The 20131-nt window shown below is 42.2% G+C and overlaps 1 protein-coding gene across 2 annotated transcripts in view; it reads right to left on the bottom strand.

Annotated features, from left to right (window-relative positions):
* The window catches only part of spryd3 (SPRY domain containing 3), a 65730-nt gene that overhangs the window by 35779 nt on the left and 9820 nt on the right, over positions 1–20131 (bottom strand). For both annotated transcript variants that reach the window (XM_080734134.1, XM_080734135.1), the window contains exons 5-6: positions 18875–19010; positions 18012–18200 (exon numbers count right to left, since the gene is read on the bottom strand). In XM_080734134.1, coding sequence (XP_080590260.1) covers positions 18012–18200; positions 18875–19010 — 325 coding nt within the window. The remainder of the gene's footprint in view (positions 1–18011; positions 18201–18874; positions 19011–20131) is intronic.

The following is a 20131-nucleotide window of genomic DNA, read 5'->3' as shown; positions in this document are numbered from 1 at the left end:
TGTCTGTCTGTCTGTGTTTACGTCATCCAATGGGAAAACCCTTGAAATAACACAGAGTGACGTCATCAACTGGTTGATGACATCACCATCATCACCATCAACAGCCAATGTGGGACCAGCATTCTGTGCGTCTGTGTTTATACCCGTAGTAACCACAGATGAGACGCATAATTGATCTAAAACAGGTTCAAGTTCATTCACATTAAAAGGTCTATTAATTAATTCCTCTGGATGTATTGACATCCAAAATCAAACAATGAGGAGTGACGTTATCTAATGCAGTCAAAATGACACAGACCCGCCCATGGTTACTTCAGTAAAAAGGACATTCTCTTCAGATTGCACAACCATGGAGATAGGAACAACAACTTGAGGTTTAATTGAGTCTTACGCAAAATACAAGCATCCAAACACAAGATAGATCGGCGAATTCAGTAGAGTAGGTGGGCCGCTAGGCAACCAAAAAGCCTTTGGGCTCAGGAGTGTTTCCATTCCACATGAGAGCACACGCACGTGTACGTGTGTGTGCGTGCGTGCGTGTGTGTGTGTGTACTTTAAGTAAGTAATGGAGAGGGAAACATAAACACTCTCAATTCCAAAGGTACTGTAAGGATGACAGACAACAAGGTGGGGGTGGACAGAAGGACTTGTGTATTAAGCTTGTGTGTGGGGAACAGCACCTGGGTGTGCTATGTTCCACAGGCTAAGTAATGTACATGAAGGGTACACCTCTTGGGAATAGCCGTGCAAGGACCACTTCCAAAAGGAAAATTGAGCATCTCAATTAGTTCAACGCCATTTTCATTTCCCCCTTTCTGTTATTGTCTGTTGCCTGGTGATCCATCAAAGTGGAAATAATGCTGGTGGGCCTGTCAAAAACATTCAATTCAGCCTTTATGACTGAGGGATGTTAGTTACCATGTTGCTGAAAATAGTACTCCTGTAGTACTGTTGCAGTAGTATATTAACTCAAGAGTTGAACAACAGCTTATGTTACTTTGAGGAGATCAAACACACAAGAGGCACTAGAAGAGAGCTGTCAAACCCTGCCCACACCAAAGAAAATATAACTAACAAAAGGGACTTTAGTTATAAAGAGGGCTCAGCTTTTGCGGCTGGCAAGTCCCACGGCTCAAAAGGGCTTTCTCTCTCTCACCGCCCTTGGCAGGGGTTCAAAGCATTCCGCTCTTATATTCCTCTCTACCTATACTGCATACATTTTAAGTATTTTGTAACTCAACAACTGAAGTAGTTTAAGGTCCCACTTTGTAATTGCAGGATGACGCCCCCGGCCTCCTGAAATGCCGTCTTACAGCCATTTACTTTGTTGACATGCAGATTTTTGGTGATGGCTTTTGAAAACGCATGGATTGACAGTATGTAAACGGTCATACATCATGTCAGCGAAACGAAAGCTTTTAGACCCGTTTTGAGCCCGTGAAATCTTTTAATTTGTTGTCCTGCGAGGGTGTAGATGAACACGTCTCCTCTGATACGTATAGTCGCTTCTTTTCATCGGACAGTGAGACGTTTCATCGGGAGGATTAACCCATTTAGGCCTAGAATTATTGAATGCTTTAACCAGTGAAAAATAGCAGATATACAAGCTCACAGCGCGGCACCGAGTGCCGCGCTGCGAGCTTGTAGATCTGCTATTTTTGAAAAAGTCAGGAAAATGTGTGCAAATCTTTGAATATAATTATGTTATTTTCAAAGCAAACGTTTGTAACTCAAATTTTGCTTCTGGGTGGTCCCTGGAACTACATATTTTGAGATGGGGGTCCGTGGCCTAATAAATATCATTTTGGGGGTCCTTCACATGAAAAGGTTTGAGAACCACTGACATAGTAGTCTCTCAAGAACAGACTAACTGAGCTCCATTTAAGTTAAAAGGACCTTTTCTTTGACGATGTTTGGCCAGATTGCTGGCATAGAAGCATAGGTTTTTCAAAAAATCTTAGAAGGATTCAAAAGACACTTATAGAATCGGGTCAAAATTCTAATTTTCACGATTTTCAAAAATAGCAGATCTACAAGCTCGCAGCGCGGCACTCGGTGCCGCGCTGTGAGCTTGTATATCTGCTATTTTTCAATAGTTAAAGCATAAAATAATGACACGCCATAATGTGTACCCGTTCTGAAAAGGTTAACTCGGGCAGAGAAACACACTATCCCTCCCAGTTGCACTCTCTGCTGAACAGGCACCATGACCAACCTGTAAAAGTCACAAGCGTAGCGACAGAGAACGCCCTCCTCTACCAGCTTCCCACCCACAAACACAACCGATGGTGTTTGTTTGAGTGCCCAGCCAAGGTCGGAGAAACCACTGCGGAATCGAACCTCAGTCTCAGGCTCAGCAGCAGGCAGGTACTTTACCCCGAGCCACCCAGACTCCCTGATCTTGACCAGAACGTTCTAGCAGTTTGTTTTACATCCACAAGTCAAACTCAGGAAAAAACGGCACCATATCTTTTATACAATACATTACGCTGATTTACAGCAATGTCTGGGTTTTGGTTCCCTTCTGAAAAATGACGCTGATCACTTCACAATAAAATTGCAGCACATGTGGCCAATTATTTTATTTTGCACATTTTAAGTCCTTGAGTCAAGCAGTTGCCTCCTGCTCTGCTGTGTGGAGGGCAGCTAGTCTCCTTTTAGCCTTTGGAAAGGGCAAGCTTCAATGATGTTGGCGAGGTCCACTGCCCCATTTGTGAAGGCTGACAAAGCAGGGGCCATGTCCAGTCCTGAATCTATTAACCCATTTAGGCCTAGGATTATTGAATGCTTTAACTATTGAAAAATAGCAGATATACAAGCTCACAGCGCAGCAGTCGCGAGCTTGTAGATCTGCTATTTTTGGAAAATCGTGAAAATCTGAATTTTGAATGTTTCAATGTTAGCAATCTGGCTAGCCATCGTCAAAGAAAAGTTCCTTTTCACATAACTGGAGCTCAGTTAGTCTGTTCTTGAGAGACTACTATGTCAGAGGTTCTCAAAACATTTCATGTGAAGGACCCCCAAAATGATATTTATTTGGCCACGAACCCCAATCTTAAAATATTTAGTTCCAGGGACCCTTCTCTTTTTGTGTTATTATTTTAAAAATGATTTAAAATAGTGAAAATAGCCGATCTACAATCTGCTATTTTCACTACTTGTGTGACGCTTTTGTATGATGATGTAGAGCTTTTATTTTACCAAAAAACATACACATTTGAACCTAGGAGATACAAAGTTTTTGCCTGACAGTGCCAAAATTGATCATTTTCAGTTCACTCCCAGCACCTTATATTTATAGCATATTTTAGCGATTATGTTGCGAGGAAAAAATTGAGATATAGCCATTTTGGTTAGAACTGACTGAAAATAACTTTGTACTTCAAGTATAAAATGATACTAAATATTTGTCCAAAAGTGTCCAAATGAATTCCAAATATTATCGAATTATCTCGCGGCACCCCCCCTGGACTGCCATCACGGCACCCCAGGGTGCCCCGTCACCCACTTTGAAAACCCCTGGTATATGGGGATTATATGGGGAGTCTTTTATCCTTTTTTTTCCCTCTTCTTTTTTTGAGTGGGGCTAACCGCTCCCACATCTGGCTTTGAGTGTATTTACTGTATTAGCCCTTACCCGTTCAAAGATATGAGCTCCGAAATGGGATGTGCACTGTGCACACAGTATATGAGGGATGGAAAGTAACTTTCGTGCTTGCATGATAATATGTAGGAGCATCAATGTAAGAAATACCCGTTTCGTTTAATGGCTATAGAGATACTGTGTACCGATCTGCATGATTTTTGGACAAAATCTGTAACAGGGCCAGACAACCGTTGTGTAGGATTACATGCAGTGACAAACATCACTGTCCCCACCTTTCCTCCAAAAAACACGGGCAAATTGTGTTCGTATAGACGCTCCAAAGCCAGATGCACAGCTGTGGGTTCAAACCCTCTGTGGTGGTGGTGGGCAGGTGCTTTGCCACTGCACCACTCAAGTGATCATTGTCATTTATACTTTTCAGTGTGGTGCTGACTCGCGCACTGAAAATACCCAATCTACAAGCTCGGCACACTGCGATGCTTTGTGAGCTTGTAGATCTGCTATTTTTTGGTGTGCAACATGGGCTCACAACCGGGCTTCATAGACATGCAGAAATAGACACTATGCCCTTGCTGAGACAGTCTCAGAGGGATGGAAACTAAATATAACTGAAACATTTGACCTGGGCGTTTATTTATGGACAGATGACAGAGGTGCAGGAATGGTTCACAAAACACACATTCATTTCGGTACCTCAGTTTTAGGGAATATAATAATTACATTTTAGACAGAGCAATGAAAAATGAGAACAGAAAATACAGGAATAAAGCGGTTAAAAGTATTCTCCTATATTATTTGTTTACAAAAGCGAAGTATATGCAGAAGTATACAGTCACAGAATACTTTATGGTGATGGAGGGGATATTTCTGAATTAGTAGGCTAGTAACAGAAGCTACCACTAATTAGCCGAGCTACTAGGTGCCAAGCCATTTATAAGCAGTTGACCTACAGTGTTATGCCAAGTAATATTACAGCTTGCAGAAATAATTCAATAATTCACCCCAGAAAATTTCACCAAGTACAAAAAATAATCTGTCCAATGTCATAATTGCAAATGGATGTCTCTCAAAGGTTCAAATTCTCGCAATATTGTTTTAATTTTACATCTCTAGGCTGGTTTATGTATAAATATACTTTTATTGGCTAAAGAGACTGATTCTGAAGTTCCACAGTTTAGTTTAACATCTAAGAGTTATTTATACTTATATATTATATAAATCCATAATTATCGTACTTATTATAGTACCATTCAACTTCTACAGTACGTCTCTCTATCATTGTGTTAAGACTCTGTCCTTTCTTGTATTGTCTCGTCTCCTCAACCACTCCAATGTTCATGCCTTGAGAATGGATGAGCCTTTAGTCACACCTTTTTGCCTCGACTCTGCTGAGTAACGGAGCGGCCAAGAGAAGACAGGAAGGGAGCGGGGAAAGAGACGCAAGAAGACATAGCCTTGAGCGAAGCATGCTTGACTGAGAAGAACGCTGACAGAACCACCCCCACCACCACCACCTCTCCCTCCCTCCCTCTCATGGTGAGTGGTGAGTGGTGGCGTCGGTGTGGTGTGCAAGGCCATGTTTTGTTGACCTGCTGCCTGGGAAACAGGTGAAACGCCCATATAGTGGTCCTTCCAGTTTCCTGTCACACCTAATGGGGGAACTTTACGCAAGGTGAAACTGATATGAACAGTGGTGGAAAAAGTACTCACATTTTTTACTTAAGTAAAAGTATCAATACTGCACTGTAGATGTACTCTGTTACAAGTAAAAGTCCAGAATTCAAAATGTACTTGAGTAAAAGTACGAAAGTATTTGCATCAAAATGTACTTAAAGTACCAAAAGTAAAAGTACTAAACGTTTGAAAATAGCAGATCTACAAGCTCACAACGCGGCGCATCGCGACGCGTTGTGAGCTTGTAGATCGGCTATTTTCAAATAGCCAAGGTATAAAATAGGTCTAAAGTAGGTTAATGTGTGTTTTATAATATTATAATTTACACCTGCAAAGTAACTAGTAACTAAAGTTTTCAAATAAATGTAGTGGAGTGAAAGTACAATATTGGAATCCAAGATGTAGTGGAGTAGAAGTACAAGTATTGGAAATTGGAAATACTCAAGTAAAGTACAAATACCGCAACATTGTACTTAAGTACAGTACTTAAGTAAATGTACTTAGTTACTTTCCACCACTGGATATGAAGGTACTAGGGGTGTAACGATACATTTTAACAGCGATACGATACGCATCACGATACATGGTTAACGATACGATACATGGACGATATTGGTTCATTCATGGCAATACGATATGATTCGATTCAATGATTTAAAATCGATACAGTAACTGTTTAGCAAAGAAATTAAATCTGTGTAAAACGTGTAAAAAATCTATTATTATGGAAGTGAACGCTGTGATTATCTAGCAAATACATGGACATTATATTTCAACACATATGGACAAACCCACCTTGACACAAACACAGAGACTAGACACATTTATCGATAGACCAAGAGTAGCTATATGGAATGGAAAGGTAATTAAACCCCCCTTTTTTGTTTCCCCTCTTGAAATTGCCAAATACAAGGCACATATACTTAGTTTCCATACAATCAATTATTTGCATTGCTAAACGATTCGATACCGATTACCACATTTTACAACGATACGATACAATACAAAGCCAAAACGGTACGATATTTTGCTTTTGCAAGCGATATAGTAGATCATTGCAAATAAAATCGATTTTTCGATTCAGTTACTCTTATCGTTACACCCCTAGAAGGTACCTCTTTTTTAACCACTTTCATCCAGGCATCCCTATTCTGAGCAAGTCACAATATATTTTCAAACAGTTCACTTTTTTTCAACACTAGCAGATCTATAAGCTCCGAAGATCAGCTATTCGCTAATTATCATACAGCCATGTACTGTGAATAAGGCTTCAGTGGTTCAGGCTGGGACAGACAAAGTCCTGACCCAGTTGGATATAGTGCAATATAAATGCTGAATGTACTATAGTGGAAAGGACAATTATAAAATTGATTTCCACTGTCATGTCTGTGGGATGTCCTTGTATGAACTTCTACTGCTCCTTGAGTCTACTGCATAATTCCTTTAAGCACTCCTTTTTCTGTATATTTGAGGGATCACGCACACAAAAAAAGACGAATCTGAGCCAAACGTGGCACCATAACTTGGAAAAAGTATTAGCTACCCTTGGCCTGAAAAGAGGGGGTTCTGATTCCCTGCTCCATTTCATTGTATGTTCAGCAGAGTTGAATGCCTTCCAGTTGCTAAAGTTGACCTGTCCATCAATCACATTTGAACATCAGGCAACCCAGATGATGAAGATCTTGGTTGGCTGAAACTAAAACCACTGTAAAAGTGTCAAGGTTGGTTACAGGCATTCTGTCATTGCTGCTTTTGTATCGGCCCAACAGCTCGGAAGTGACGCTGGCACTCAATGCATGCGCAAAATGCAGCATTCAAATCCATGTCGCAGTGTCTTTTTTTTTTTTTTTACAATGTAAACACATTTGTTCTTTCGTTCAAAGCAATTGACTACCTTCAGGAAGACCGCTACAACTGCAAGCCACCACTTAAGAGATTTTAAAGATATTCCAAACACTCCAGAAGTGAATATAACAATAAAAAGATTCTGATGCCCGCTGCTTTGCTAATATCTCAAACATTCTGGCAGGGCACAGTGCGAGTCTGTCTGTGTTTTTAAAAGAACTACACCCAAACAAATTAATCACTCACAACAAGACTTAAACATCTGTCTAGTGTAGGCATGTACATGGTATGTGACACGGCATGCTCTTGTTGGGAGATTGACCTTATTTAAACTGGGCTGGGGTGTTCAAAAAACACACTAAGCTCCTCACAATAATGTAGAAAATGAAAACATAGCCAGTCATTACTGCAGTACTGACACAGCTAGTTAGCGGGGTGAAGTTAGGTGAGAGAATATTTACAGTTGGAAGAAAAGCTGATTATTAGCCTCGATATATGCAGCATGCCTTAAGGTGTTGCTGGCTTGGGGGTGGTGAAGCCACCCCCAAGCCAGCAACACTGTATTAAAAAATCACACCCGTGTGAACTGAGCGGTGGTCGAGGAGGCTTCGCAACAGCACTACTGGGTGGGTGCAGCGGGGGTTGCAGTACTTATGGGTCAAATACATGCATTGTAAGATTGCTCAATAGTGGCACTTGAAGGTAGGTCACCCAGGTGTTGAAAGTAAATGGTGCAGGTATACTGTAGCAGTGGGGCCAAAAGCAAGGTGAGTGTGATACAGAGACAGTTATGGCAAACAATTGTTCTTTCATTAATATTTGTGTTACTTGCAGCTTAATGTAATATTTTTCTCATCCTAAAGCCAGATTAAAGTATCAAACTCCCTGTAAAATGCAACAGAATACAGGAAATAACATCTACTCTTTTATTTTTTTTTCTGGGGGAGGACCCCCAGACCCCCCAACAAAATGATCCACATTATAGGCTATTAACTACATTTCTGCCTCAAAATTACATATTCATTATTGAGGGTTAGATTTGGAGAATTAAATAACACCCACCTAGAGCAACATACTGTACCTGGTTGGTGTAATAGTGACTCCAAGGGTCGATAAAATTATAATAATAACCAAAATTATTGTAATATTTGTTGAACATATAGGCCTATATATCATTTTTTATATTTCTTTTGCGTCACCAAAGCCCCCCCCCCCCCCCCCCCCCCCCCTCGCAAAAAATCTCACTCCTAGGTTTTCCTGAAAGTTGGCAGCCCTGCTCTGGATTAAGAGCGTCTGCTAAAAGCCTAAATTGTAAATTGTCATTCAGACTGATCCAAGTTTACAAAGGGTTCTGCCCCCCATGTGTCGCTCTACAATTAGTGTAGTGTGCCAATGCTGTAGTTTCTTCACACACTCTAATTTATTTGACCCTAAAACATTCAGTTTGTTAATAATTATAATAATAATAAATTATTTGTAAGTGCTACAGTACAGAGAAACACAGCCCCCCCCCTGTGTGTGTGTGTGTGTGTGTGTGTGTGTGTGTGTGTGTGTGTGTGAGTGAGTGAGTGACCCCCCCCCCCCCCTGTGTGTGTGTGTGTGTGTGTGTGTGTGTGTGTGTGTGTGTGTGTGTGTGTGCGCCACCCCCCCCCCCCCCCCCTGTGTGTGTGTGTGTGTGTGTGTGTGTGTGTGTGTGTGTGTGAACAACAGCGCCCCTCCCTTAACATGTGTGGTCAGAAATGTGTGTGTGTGTGTGTGTGGGGGGCCTGGCCTGAACAACAGCGCCCCTCCCTTAACATGTGAGGCCAGAAAAGGTACTACACCACAGGCTTGAGGCTTGAGGCTACATACAGACCCACAAACATACCTACAAACATACATACCTACACACACGGCCACGCTATGGAGACGGTGTGACCACCGCTCAAATATTGTGGGAGCATGAATGACTACTTCTTTGTTCTGACAGTGATTACAAATGCCATGACCGTAACAGTTTTTATGTTGTTATTACACACTGTAGTAGATAGATAGATACCTTTATAGATAGATACCTTTATTATCCCAAGGGGGAAATTCAGTTGTCCAGTTGTAGCACAGCAACAGCAACTGTAGTGGTAAAGTGACATTTCATGAAACAATGCATAACCTAAGACAGGGGTATTCAACTAAATTGTCCAGGGGGCCACATTGACTGAAACCCAAGGGCCGCACTAACGTGGATCAGGTGGGTCGCAGACACACACACTCCACTCTGCTGCAGTGCTCTGAGTCTGACTGGAGTCAATTCACTTGAATATGATGGAATATGATTAGGGATTACTGCGATTATGGTAAAATGAAGCTCACGTTTCATATCGCGCAAACCATACCTATAACGTTCATTAGCCAACACGAAAAAACGATTTTGGATTTTTCTTTCTTTTTTTTTTATATATTTTTTTATTGTTCCAGGGGCGCCCGCGGGCCACCAATTGAATACCCATGACCTAAGACAATAGATGTAAGCAGTCACTCCGTTGCCTTTAATCAACCAATTGTCCCCCTTGCCTTGTCCTTTGAAACCTTTGGAAAGCCAGCCACTCACAGCGGTGCTCTCCTCTGACACCTCATCACTCACTGGCCATGTGGACTATTTCACCACCTTTTAATACACTCCATTTTATTATCACCACTGCCACTGCTGGGAGGATGTTGCCCAACCAGACTTGTGGCTCCAATGCCAGCACCTACTGCCATCAGCACTGATTTCTTTGGACAGGTTACATAGTCGTAAAAAGGAAAGTTTTACAGAAGGGTTGTCACTGATGGAAAAGCCCTAACGTTATTCTTGGGAAACACCTATGCAGTACCAGAGAGGAGATGCCATGAAAAGATGGCAAGGTAAGCACACATATCAATGAAGAATTCACAGTTTAGTGTCCTTCATGGGCCAAAGTGTTGCATGTTTTCTCTAGTTTAAACAAGTGCACTATTCACGGGATGAGGAGGGTGTTATTTATAACAAAGTCCTAGTCTCCAGGAAGGTACAGGAAGTTCTTGTCATGGATCAATCAGTATTTGATGAGGCAATAGGAGTCAAGACAATATTGTAGGTGGTGATGGTTATGCTATAAGTTTAATGTGCATGATATCATGAGGAGATGTACAACTAGTAAGACGCCCTAAGGGAGAGAAGCAAAGTGTCTTGGCCATATATGGAGCATGAGGTGTGACAGACGACCGACATGAGCTGTTCTTACTATTTTACTTACTATATTCTTACTAAATAGCAACCGATAACACTCAGGTCGGTGGTACGGTAGTTCTGCCAACGAGCACAGAGATCAGACATAGTTATGCTTCAAGGACAAGTTGAACCATGCCAAGATAGGCTGTAACCAAAACAATAGCCATACAGAGACCTTCTTGGCTCCTACAGGCTACCAAATATCATGTCATAATGTATTATTATATAAATACTACTGTATAAGTGATGGCAAAATATGAAGGTTAGATATAAGCAACCATAATAACAATATAGTATAATTCTTCTGCATTCTCAAGGCCAATGCTATTGTCCAGAGATTAGATCTTGAAATAATTGCAAAATTCTATATGTGAATGCTCAACTTGTGAAACCACTTAACAGGCATGAAAGCATAGTGTTATGAAACTAGGGAAGATATCACATAGGATTTCAGCAGGACATGGATGAGGAAATCTAAATTATACATCACCGCAGCGTTATCAACAGAATCACGCACAGATGAGTGTCCTAATTTCTGAACATGGCCTTGCTTTAGATGTTCCTATGGAGAAAGCAAGTGAAACTCCTCCCTCCTGCCTGCTCATCTTAATCATTAAATTCCGTGTTTGGAAAAAAGGAGATCCTGCTCACAATTTCACCATAATCATCACACATTATTACAGTGTCATAACAAAGCAGAGTTTATTCTAAAGACATTCAGCGATCAGCACATTATGAACCAAGAGGGGGGGGGCTTTTCTATGTAATGAAAAAATCCCCTAGCTGGGGCCATGGTTGACCTAGATATAATTCCTTAGCTCTTCTCCCCACAATGCGATATTAAGAGTATAATTGCCTGCAGCAGAAGCTCTGACCTGCCCTCAGCCTCCCCCTGCTAATCTCTGCTTACCTCTAGGGAGACACGGCTCACAATCAGTTTTATGTGATGATAGGCTATAGCTGGAGAAAAAAAAATGGGCCAATTGTGAGCTTGGGAGGAGTGGGGCCAATAGTCGTACGATGGATCACGTGCTAAAAACTGCAGATCTACAAGCTCAAATCGCATTGCATTGCGACACATGAGCTTGCAGAATTCAAATCAGCAATTTTCCCAAGAAAAGAGGAAACTGAAGAAAATAAGAGAAATTGGAACCAATTGGATGCAGTATTTTCTTGTGAGGAGATGCACAAGGAGCCCAAGTGAAAGAGGGGGAAATCTCGCTCTTTCGAACGACCATCATTTCGACAACGGAGCGTCAGTAGGGTTAGCGACTCACCCCACGAGGTTAGGGTTAGGGTAAGGGTTAGGTTTGGGTGTCGAAAAGATGATACATAGAAACAGCAAAACGCTCCCGTGAAAGAGAACGCGTGATGTGAGAGCAAGCACGAGAGGTCATGGTGGTACAGCAGAGCCATATCTTTGTGAGAGGAAGCTCTAAATAAAATAAGACAGGTGAATCCTACAGACAGAAGGGAAACAAACTAAAGAGTAACTATAGGTGTAGTAGGGGGGAAAAGACACAAATCTTCTTTTTTGAAGATCGAATAACCAAGGGATGTACTGGCCTCCACAGTGAGACGCAGATGCTTCAACATCCTAAACCTTACCGGTGTACACTATCAACTTGGCATCCATATTTTGGGCATGTCATCCATCTATGAATTGCAGGAACCTGTGCTTGTCTGTGTTCATGTCTGTCCCGTGCATAACTTGCATATGGTGAAAAGTAACGGTTCTAAACATACAAGGTTTCAACCCAACAGCGATGGTATGCTGTTTGGTGCCGCTGAGCAGGTGCCAATAGTCTTGCACTTGCTCGTTAAGGTTATTAACAGCTTTTTGAGAGTATTATTTTTGAAACTCACTCTTTGCAAAGCAGGCTATGTTGGCATTATGACTTCCCAAGTCGCCATTAACACCAGGGAAAGGTGTAGCTGCAGGCTCTGCACAGATTTGTGCAGAGCAAGAATTTGGTAGGACTGAAAAAACACAAAGTGTATCAGTCTGTAGAGGACACAACGAATCTCTTGTGTCTGGCGACTCTTGCGGATCAATCAATGGATGTTTTACATGGCTTGTCTTAATATTTAAGCAGGTCTTCTCAAACATGGAACAACATAGCCAGCCAGCTTCCAGTTAGTCAGTCCACAGCCTCTGGATTAAGTCAGTACTGGCTTCCTCCTTTCTCACGCTGCTCAGCTTGAAGCAACACTGATGGTGCCATAACTGGGTCTGGCTGGTGGTAACCAAAACAGATGATGGGAAAGCGGTGAACTTTCATCCATCAGATGAAACAGCAGTGTCATGGTGGGGATCCATGACTATTGTTCCTAGAAGCAGGAAGGAAGAAGGAAGGAAACAGGCAAACCTAGAAGGGTGTTGGTACTGGAGCTGGCTCTGGCAACTGGAAAAGGTGAAACATGGAATGGAGCCATGATGATCATGATGATGGTGAAGATGACACTGGGGCAAATCGAGGACATCGCCTGGAGTGGACACTGAAATAGTGAACTCTTTGTGGGAAGCAGGACTGTATGAAATGGCCAGTAAGGTGCAGAGCAGCATGCACCAAAGAAAGTCTTTTTGAAGAATTCTAAAAGGAATAAAAGTACATTATCGGGGGGTGAGTGTGAATAAACAATGAGATCTGCTGTGGAGAGAGTGAATCTGGGAAAAGTGATAACTGCAGAATCAGGTGCTGCCCACTTCATTTGCCCACCCGCTCATCCGCAGCTGAGGGGATTAAGTCGGCGTGCACAGCTACTGCTGTGGCGACAGGCGGCGGAGGAACGGCCGCTCGTGTTCGCACTGAGCAGCACGTACGCAATGGAGGGCCAGCCAAATGCCTCCTCATGAGTAAAAACAAAAGTATAAAACACACTGAAAAAAAGAAAAACATGAGAATGGCAGCAAACACCATTAAAAAAGTAACCGCAATCAGATGGATCACTTAACTTTAAGACATAATTCTCAGAAGGATTTTTTTCCCCTCCTTCCATTAATGTCATTTATAAGGATTTCCAAACCTGCTGTGTTTGTTTTAGGTGCCTGTCGGTGAAAATTCTCACAATGGAAGTGGAGAGAGAATAAATCATGCCTGATGTAATCGCTCTGTGAAATCAACAGACTTGTGCAACTGAACAAGTCAGATCATCTGTAACAGCACTGCAAATTCATAATGGTTAAAGAGACAGCAAATACATTAATCAAATCCTTCATATAAACAGTATGAGATTGGCTTGAGTGATCAGAGCAGCTCAGATAATTCCCAGCAGAAATTCAATGTGTTACACTTACAGGCTTGATATAATTCATTGTGAGAGCAAACATTGCAGTGTAACACATTGTGAGCTTGTAGATCTGATATTCTCAGTGTGCAACACCAGTGCACAACCAAGTATAAACTCTGCTTTATCCTGACAGGTCAGGAACTCTCTTTTGTTTCCTAAAGCATTTTCAAATCACCTGCCATCATTGGAAGCTTGACAACTTGGGTGTTAGTGTCAATATCATATACCGTAATCAATTTCTGCATTATATGATTTTGTGAAACGGCAAATCAATCTTCAAGTGACGATACCGATCAAGCCCCGAGGATGTCTTTTGTTGTGACAACCATCAACTATTTTTGTTTACGTTTTGCATAATGACACATCTGCTTTCACTTCATATTGAGCTGCCAGTGGAATTCTTCATGGGCAAAACACAGCCACCAAGGCATGGTCTTTGAATTAAAATGCACTCCATTTGCTTCAGTGTTCCACTCAAATATGTGCCGGATGAGAAAAGAATTCATTACCCTCAACAAATGGCCTTAAGATGAGAGCTACAACAATGAATGAACATGGTCAAAGATGAAACACAGCAAAAATTATGCTGTAGACTGCAATGAAAAGACTAAACTAAAATGCATAAAGGGCACGCTGAAACTTTTCTTTCATACCAGCTTCCTCACAACAGTAAGTCAAGTAAATCATCACAACAGCTTTGAGGATATATTAAATACGAGATGCTTTGGTGACGACAACATTTGACAATGCAGTGGCAAGTTGTTTTTTGGGGGGGTGGGGGTGGGAACTTAGGTCTGTTACTTACTTAGAGGTTTATGTAGATAGATGTGCAGGACAGAGAGGCTGGATATAGGCATGATGACAGTTGGCAGAAAGCTTGGATCTGATACCCACTTATCTAAACAGGAGCGGGCGTCCTGCCGGCTGCAATGTAAACAGTTCACAAAGGCAAAGTCTCGGCTGCAGACAAGTCACTGCCATCGCCATTGTGCTCTGTGCATTCTGCGGCTTTGTGCTTCTCGATTCCGCCTCATAAAAAGCATACCAGTCAGAAAAGTCATTTATCTTGCGGCAATCTTTCCCCTCTCCCTATTTTCCCCCCTCTTAACCATCTGTAAGGACAGCTATCATCCGGAACAGTTATTACCCACACTTCATCAAATAGCAACACAGAAAGAAGAAGGAAAAAAAAGACGATTCCAGTGTTTTGATCAAATGTTAGCAAGGTACCGCAGGGTGAAAACAAGCAGCAAAGAACTGGGGATGCAAAGCTATGGCCACAGAATGATGGGTCCCGTAGTTCATTGGAAACCAGCACAGTGGAAATTTCTGTTACTGTTAGCTACAGTACATACGCAGATGTGAAAGAAGGAACATCTTTCAGTCTTTTAACTATACATGAGACTCATGAATATGGGCGGCAGTAGCTCAGGAGGTAGCGCGGTGTCCTTGAGCAAGACACTGAGATCATAACTGCTCGCAATGAGCAGGTTAGTGCTTTGTACTGTTATGTTTGCCTCCACTGTCGGACCGGTGTGGGCAGGATCTCGAAGAGTAGACGAAGTGGGAGGAAAAAAGGGGCTTCTTTCATCACAGATCGATCCAAAATAGACCTGGGAAATGTGGAACCGTTTCGCGTTGGAGGAAACCAAAACGGCGTTAAGGCACACAGATCCAAACCTATAAAAAGAGATTAAGTGTGCCCACCTTCTGGCTCACTTAATCTTACGCCATTAACGCGTAATCCAACATGATACTAAATAATCCTGATGCTATATGCTTTATAGGCTTCAAAACAAACTTCTTTCCTATCCTCAGCTTCCCTCTCATTCCCATCTTTTTTGTATGTGGGGTGCCTTGCCTTTGCTTTCCTTTACAAACCGAAGACTCATATCCTCATACTTGCCGTCATGCAAGGGCAGCTACTGCGGCCACTTTGTTCCCCCTCGTCTTATCCACCCACACTAAGACTAAGCCTTCGTTGTACTTGTCAAAACTCGACAGCCTTATCAAGCCGAGCATCTCGTCAGCCCCAGAAGCCCTCTCACCGGCTACCACACCAATGCGGGTGAGGGCTAAGAGGTGGCTTACTCATCATGATGGGAGTGAACGGTGGGTGGTGGTGGTGGGGTAAGGCAGGTGGTGCTAGAATGGGACTTGCGAGACAGAAAGAAAGTCAAAAACCTGGACTCAGAAACTGGACCATGGAGTGGCCCACGCAGTCAGACACCCCAGCTGTGAAAACCTCCAACCACATGAGAGCGAGGAAAAGATTCCTTGGAGTCCCGTTACTCCTCTTATTGAATTTTTACAACCTGGTGAGCTGCCAGGACCCTTGGCTCTGCCGGCACGTTCCGTGCCATTGCCAGCCCTCGGTCCAGGAAAACAGTGTGTGTGTGAGTGAGAGAGAGACACACAGAGAGAGAGAGAGAAACAGAGAGAGAGACAGAGACAGGGAGAGAGAGGACAGTGGTTGAATCATCCTACTCATCACCCGCAGCACTCTGCTTTTATGACCTCAGTCTACCTTCAGAATGATGTTGTGTGTGTGTGTGTGTGTGTGTGTGTGTGTGTGTGTGTGTGTGTGTGTGTGTGTGTGTGTGTGTGTGTGTGTGTGTGTGTGTGTGTGTGTGTGTGTGTGTGTGTGTGTGTGTGTGTGTGTGATGTGCATTTAGGACATACGTATGCTGCCAGGGACAGCCATGTTGATGAGAAAGCAGCCTGCTGCCTTTTTGACTCACACTGTGCTGGAGAGGAGGCTGGTGGGTGCTCCAGTGATGGGTACTCACAAAGCAAATAGAGGTGCTGCAGCTCATTGTTCCCTCAAAGGGGCAGGAACGGCACTGTGACCTTGGCCAATGTGTTCAGTTTTTGTATAAACAGAATCCCACTCAAATGTATGATGCGCAAAGGACATGAAATATGGCTCAGCACATGTCTGGAGAAAATGACCCAGGATCAATGAAAAAATCCTCTTGGTCTGATATGGTTAATATCCAGTCCAAAGGAAAAGGACCAAAGTGCCAAGGACCAACAAGTGTTAGCTGTGGGAGTTTAAGTTTGCAGATACATGCACATACCATTCATCAGGAACAGCCCGAAATGGGCAAGGTGGGAAATTAGCACCAGCCACCACCATGCACATTCCTGGTAAATCTTTGGCTGTGGCTGGTTAAGTCTGTTTGAAATATGAATATGAAATATTCACATTCCTGTATGACCAATCTATCAAAGAGGAGGAGGAGAGGTCTACTATATCATAAAGACTATCATAAAAGACTGCAAAGGAAATCCATGTGTCGGTGTGTTTCAGTAGCCAACCGGTTTGTGCGTCGTGCCCGATTTGCTTTCCGACTCGTGCCCACGATCCTCTCTAAAATCTCTTTCCTGTTGCACTACAATGTTCTGTTAAAGTTAAGCAAAAAGGCCCCAAAAAAGAAAGCACAATCCCCATATGTATTTCTGTTACATATCTATGTTTTTTTTGCTTGATAATGGGTCATCATTATCGTTTGTTTTCTTTATATCATACTGAAGAACTTGATTACCCACTAATGATGATGGCAGAGGGCTACAGTATCTCCAGAAACAACCCAGAGAGGAGCCACATTTATTCTTAGAGGGGTCAAGCATTGGTGCAAAATAATTTAAATAAGTAGCTTGAAATAAATTGTTTTGTATCCAGGGAAAGTGACTGAGACTTTGTTTCCCTGGTGTTTATGGCGACTTTGTAAAAAAAAGAAGAAAAAACTAATGTCAAGAAGCAGTTAACAACCATAACGAGCAAGTGCAAAACTATTGGCATGTGCTAGGCGGCACTAAACAACATCATCGCTGTTGGGTCGAAACCTTGTATCAGGAAATGGGAAAAAGAACTTCGTGTTCAAATGAAGTTATTTAGTCACAAGCTCTTGTTAATACTTTTTATTGGTTAAATATTTCTAAAACTCTCAGACAGAACTACTTTCAACCTGGCACCAACATTTTGGCATGTAGGGTATCATTTGATATATATTTTTTGTGAAATATGGAATCGCAGTTTTGTTATTTTTGCGCGACACTGCCATGTGATTAAGTATAATATGGGACATTCATTTACGTATGAAAAAGCACACCTTCACCTTCTCTTTATTGGTACTGTACTGCTCTTGTTTTTTCCTCTTATCTATCTTTTTTCTTACTTCTTTGTAACTTTGTAAATAACTGTATACTGCTGTGCTGCAACTGGACAACTGAATTTCCCCCTTGGGATAATAAAGGTATCTATCCATCTACATTGTTCAGAAACGTGTATACATCAGTGAAATGAATCGCTGGGAACATCCCTAGTCGTTAAGAGGTGTCTAATAATGCATATATTCTTACTGTGCCGCTGATCCTGACATCATAGAGCCGTCCCCAGTCATCCTCATGGCTGTCCACCATCATCAGGCTGTCATCTTCTTCCATGAGCCACTCTGCCTGCAGGTCCACTCGCACCTCCTCCCCCAGGGAGTGCATCCCTACGGCAGGGAACAGGCCCTCCACCGAGACAGGCACCTCCACGGAACCCACCTGGACAAGACAAACAAAGACCATGGTTAGGAATACTCTAAATACAGGGTTCCCACACATCTTTACCATTTAATTTCCAAAACCTTTCCAAAATTTTTCCAGAATATTTAACCCGATTTCCAGGACTATATAACAATAATTCAGCTCAATAACGAGTCGCTTACTCCTATGTGCAATGCCCAAAGACAGGTAGTGTATGCCAGTGGTTCTCAACCTTTTCAGGCCGTGACCCCCGAAATAATCATACAGTATGTGAACTGGGGACCCTGGCACCCTGACGAGCACTAAGAGTAGAGGAATTTTGTATAACACGGTTCTATTGTGAAAATAGCCGATCTACATGCTCACAACGCCTCGAGCATGTAGATCTGCTATTTTCACAATTTCTGCCTCTAATATTTGTTTAATTTGTCATTTCAGAGGTATTAACAAAATCAATAACCAAAGACAATGCATAGCTATTTGTTCCAAGACATTCCAGGACCCATGATCAATTCCAAAACTTTTCCAGTACTGGAAAAATATTTTCATGTCATGTTAACACACACAAATGCACACACAACTGGCAACAAACATACACACAAACAAGACAGGCTCTGCTTTTATTTCCATAGCCGTACTGTGTTTGTTTAAAGGATATCCTTGTGGATTGGCGCGAGAGACGGAGAACCCACCTCTTTGCCATTTTTGGTGAAAAAGACAGTCGTAAATCCTGCCTCAATATTTTCTGAGTGTATCCCACAGCCAATGCGGTCACCGCGAGCACACTTTGGTCCAAACTGCTGACCCACAGGGTTGCCGTTGTATAACCTAAAGAGGGAGAGATGTGAAGAGTTTGAAACAGTACAATATTCATTAATCCATTTTTGAACAGGTACACATTATTGTGTATCATTATTTTATGCTTTAACTATTGAAAAATAGCAGATATACAAGCTCACAGCGCGGCACCGAGTGCCGTGCTGCGAGCTTGTAGATCTGCTATTTTTGAAAAATCTTGAAAATTCGAATTTTGACCCGATTCTATGAGTGTCTTTTGAATCCTTCTATTGTTTCTATGTCAGCAATCTGGCCAGCCATCGTCAAAGAAAAGGTCCTTTTCACTTAACTGGAGCTCAGTTAGTCTGTTCTTGAGAGACTACTATGTCAGTGGTTCTCAAACCTTTTCATGTAAAGCACCCCCAAAATGATATTTATTTGGCCACGGACCCCCCCCCCCCCCCAATCTCAAAATAGTTAGTTCCAGGGACCCCCCCAGAAGCAAAATTTGAGTTACAAACGTTCGCTTTGAAAATACATATATCCAAAGATTTGCACACATTTTCACATTTTCAAAAAATAGCAGATCTACAAGCTCGCAGCGCGGCACTCGGTGCCGCGCTGTGAGCTTGTATATCTGCTATTTTTCACCGGTTAAAGCATTCAATAATTCTAGGCCTAAATGAACTACTGTGGCAAAAGTGATTTCACTTCTACACACAGGAGGTGCCACAAATGCAAAAACATTAACTGTATGTTGCAGAAACATGATTTGTTGGACCAATCTCCTTCAAATTAGGACAGTGTTATCTTTCATCCAAAATGTGTGGGATGAGCCTTTTTCTTCAACAGAATCATCATGAACAAACACAACATCTAATCAACCATAAATCGGAATAGCATGCTGAGGAGCGTCTATAGAGCCCATCCCCAAAAGCACCTTCTCTTCTGATCATAGTGGGCAAAATGTGAACCTCACGTCGTAGGACTGCTACCTTTCCCCACAGATCCATCAAGTCCCAATGGCTGTACACCGCAACCAAACTTGCAGGTTCTTGAATTTACAGTTTTGAAGTTTGCTAATAGCAATGTTATTATGTTGCCTAAATTGTTACAGCATTGCGAGTGTGGACTAAAGTCCACAAGCAGAAAACAGTGTTTGATTCTGCCAG

Source organism: Nannobrachium achirus (genome assembly GCF_963921795.1).
Source record: "Nannobrachium achirus genome assembly, chromosome: 9".
NCBI classification, from domain to species: Eukaryota; Metazoa; Chordata; class Actinopteri; order Myctophiformes; family Myctophidae; genus Nannobrachium; species Nannobrachium achirus.
Note: the sequence above shows the minus strand (reverse complement) of the source record. Positions and strands in the feature narration are given on the sequence as shown.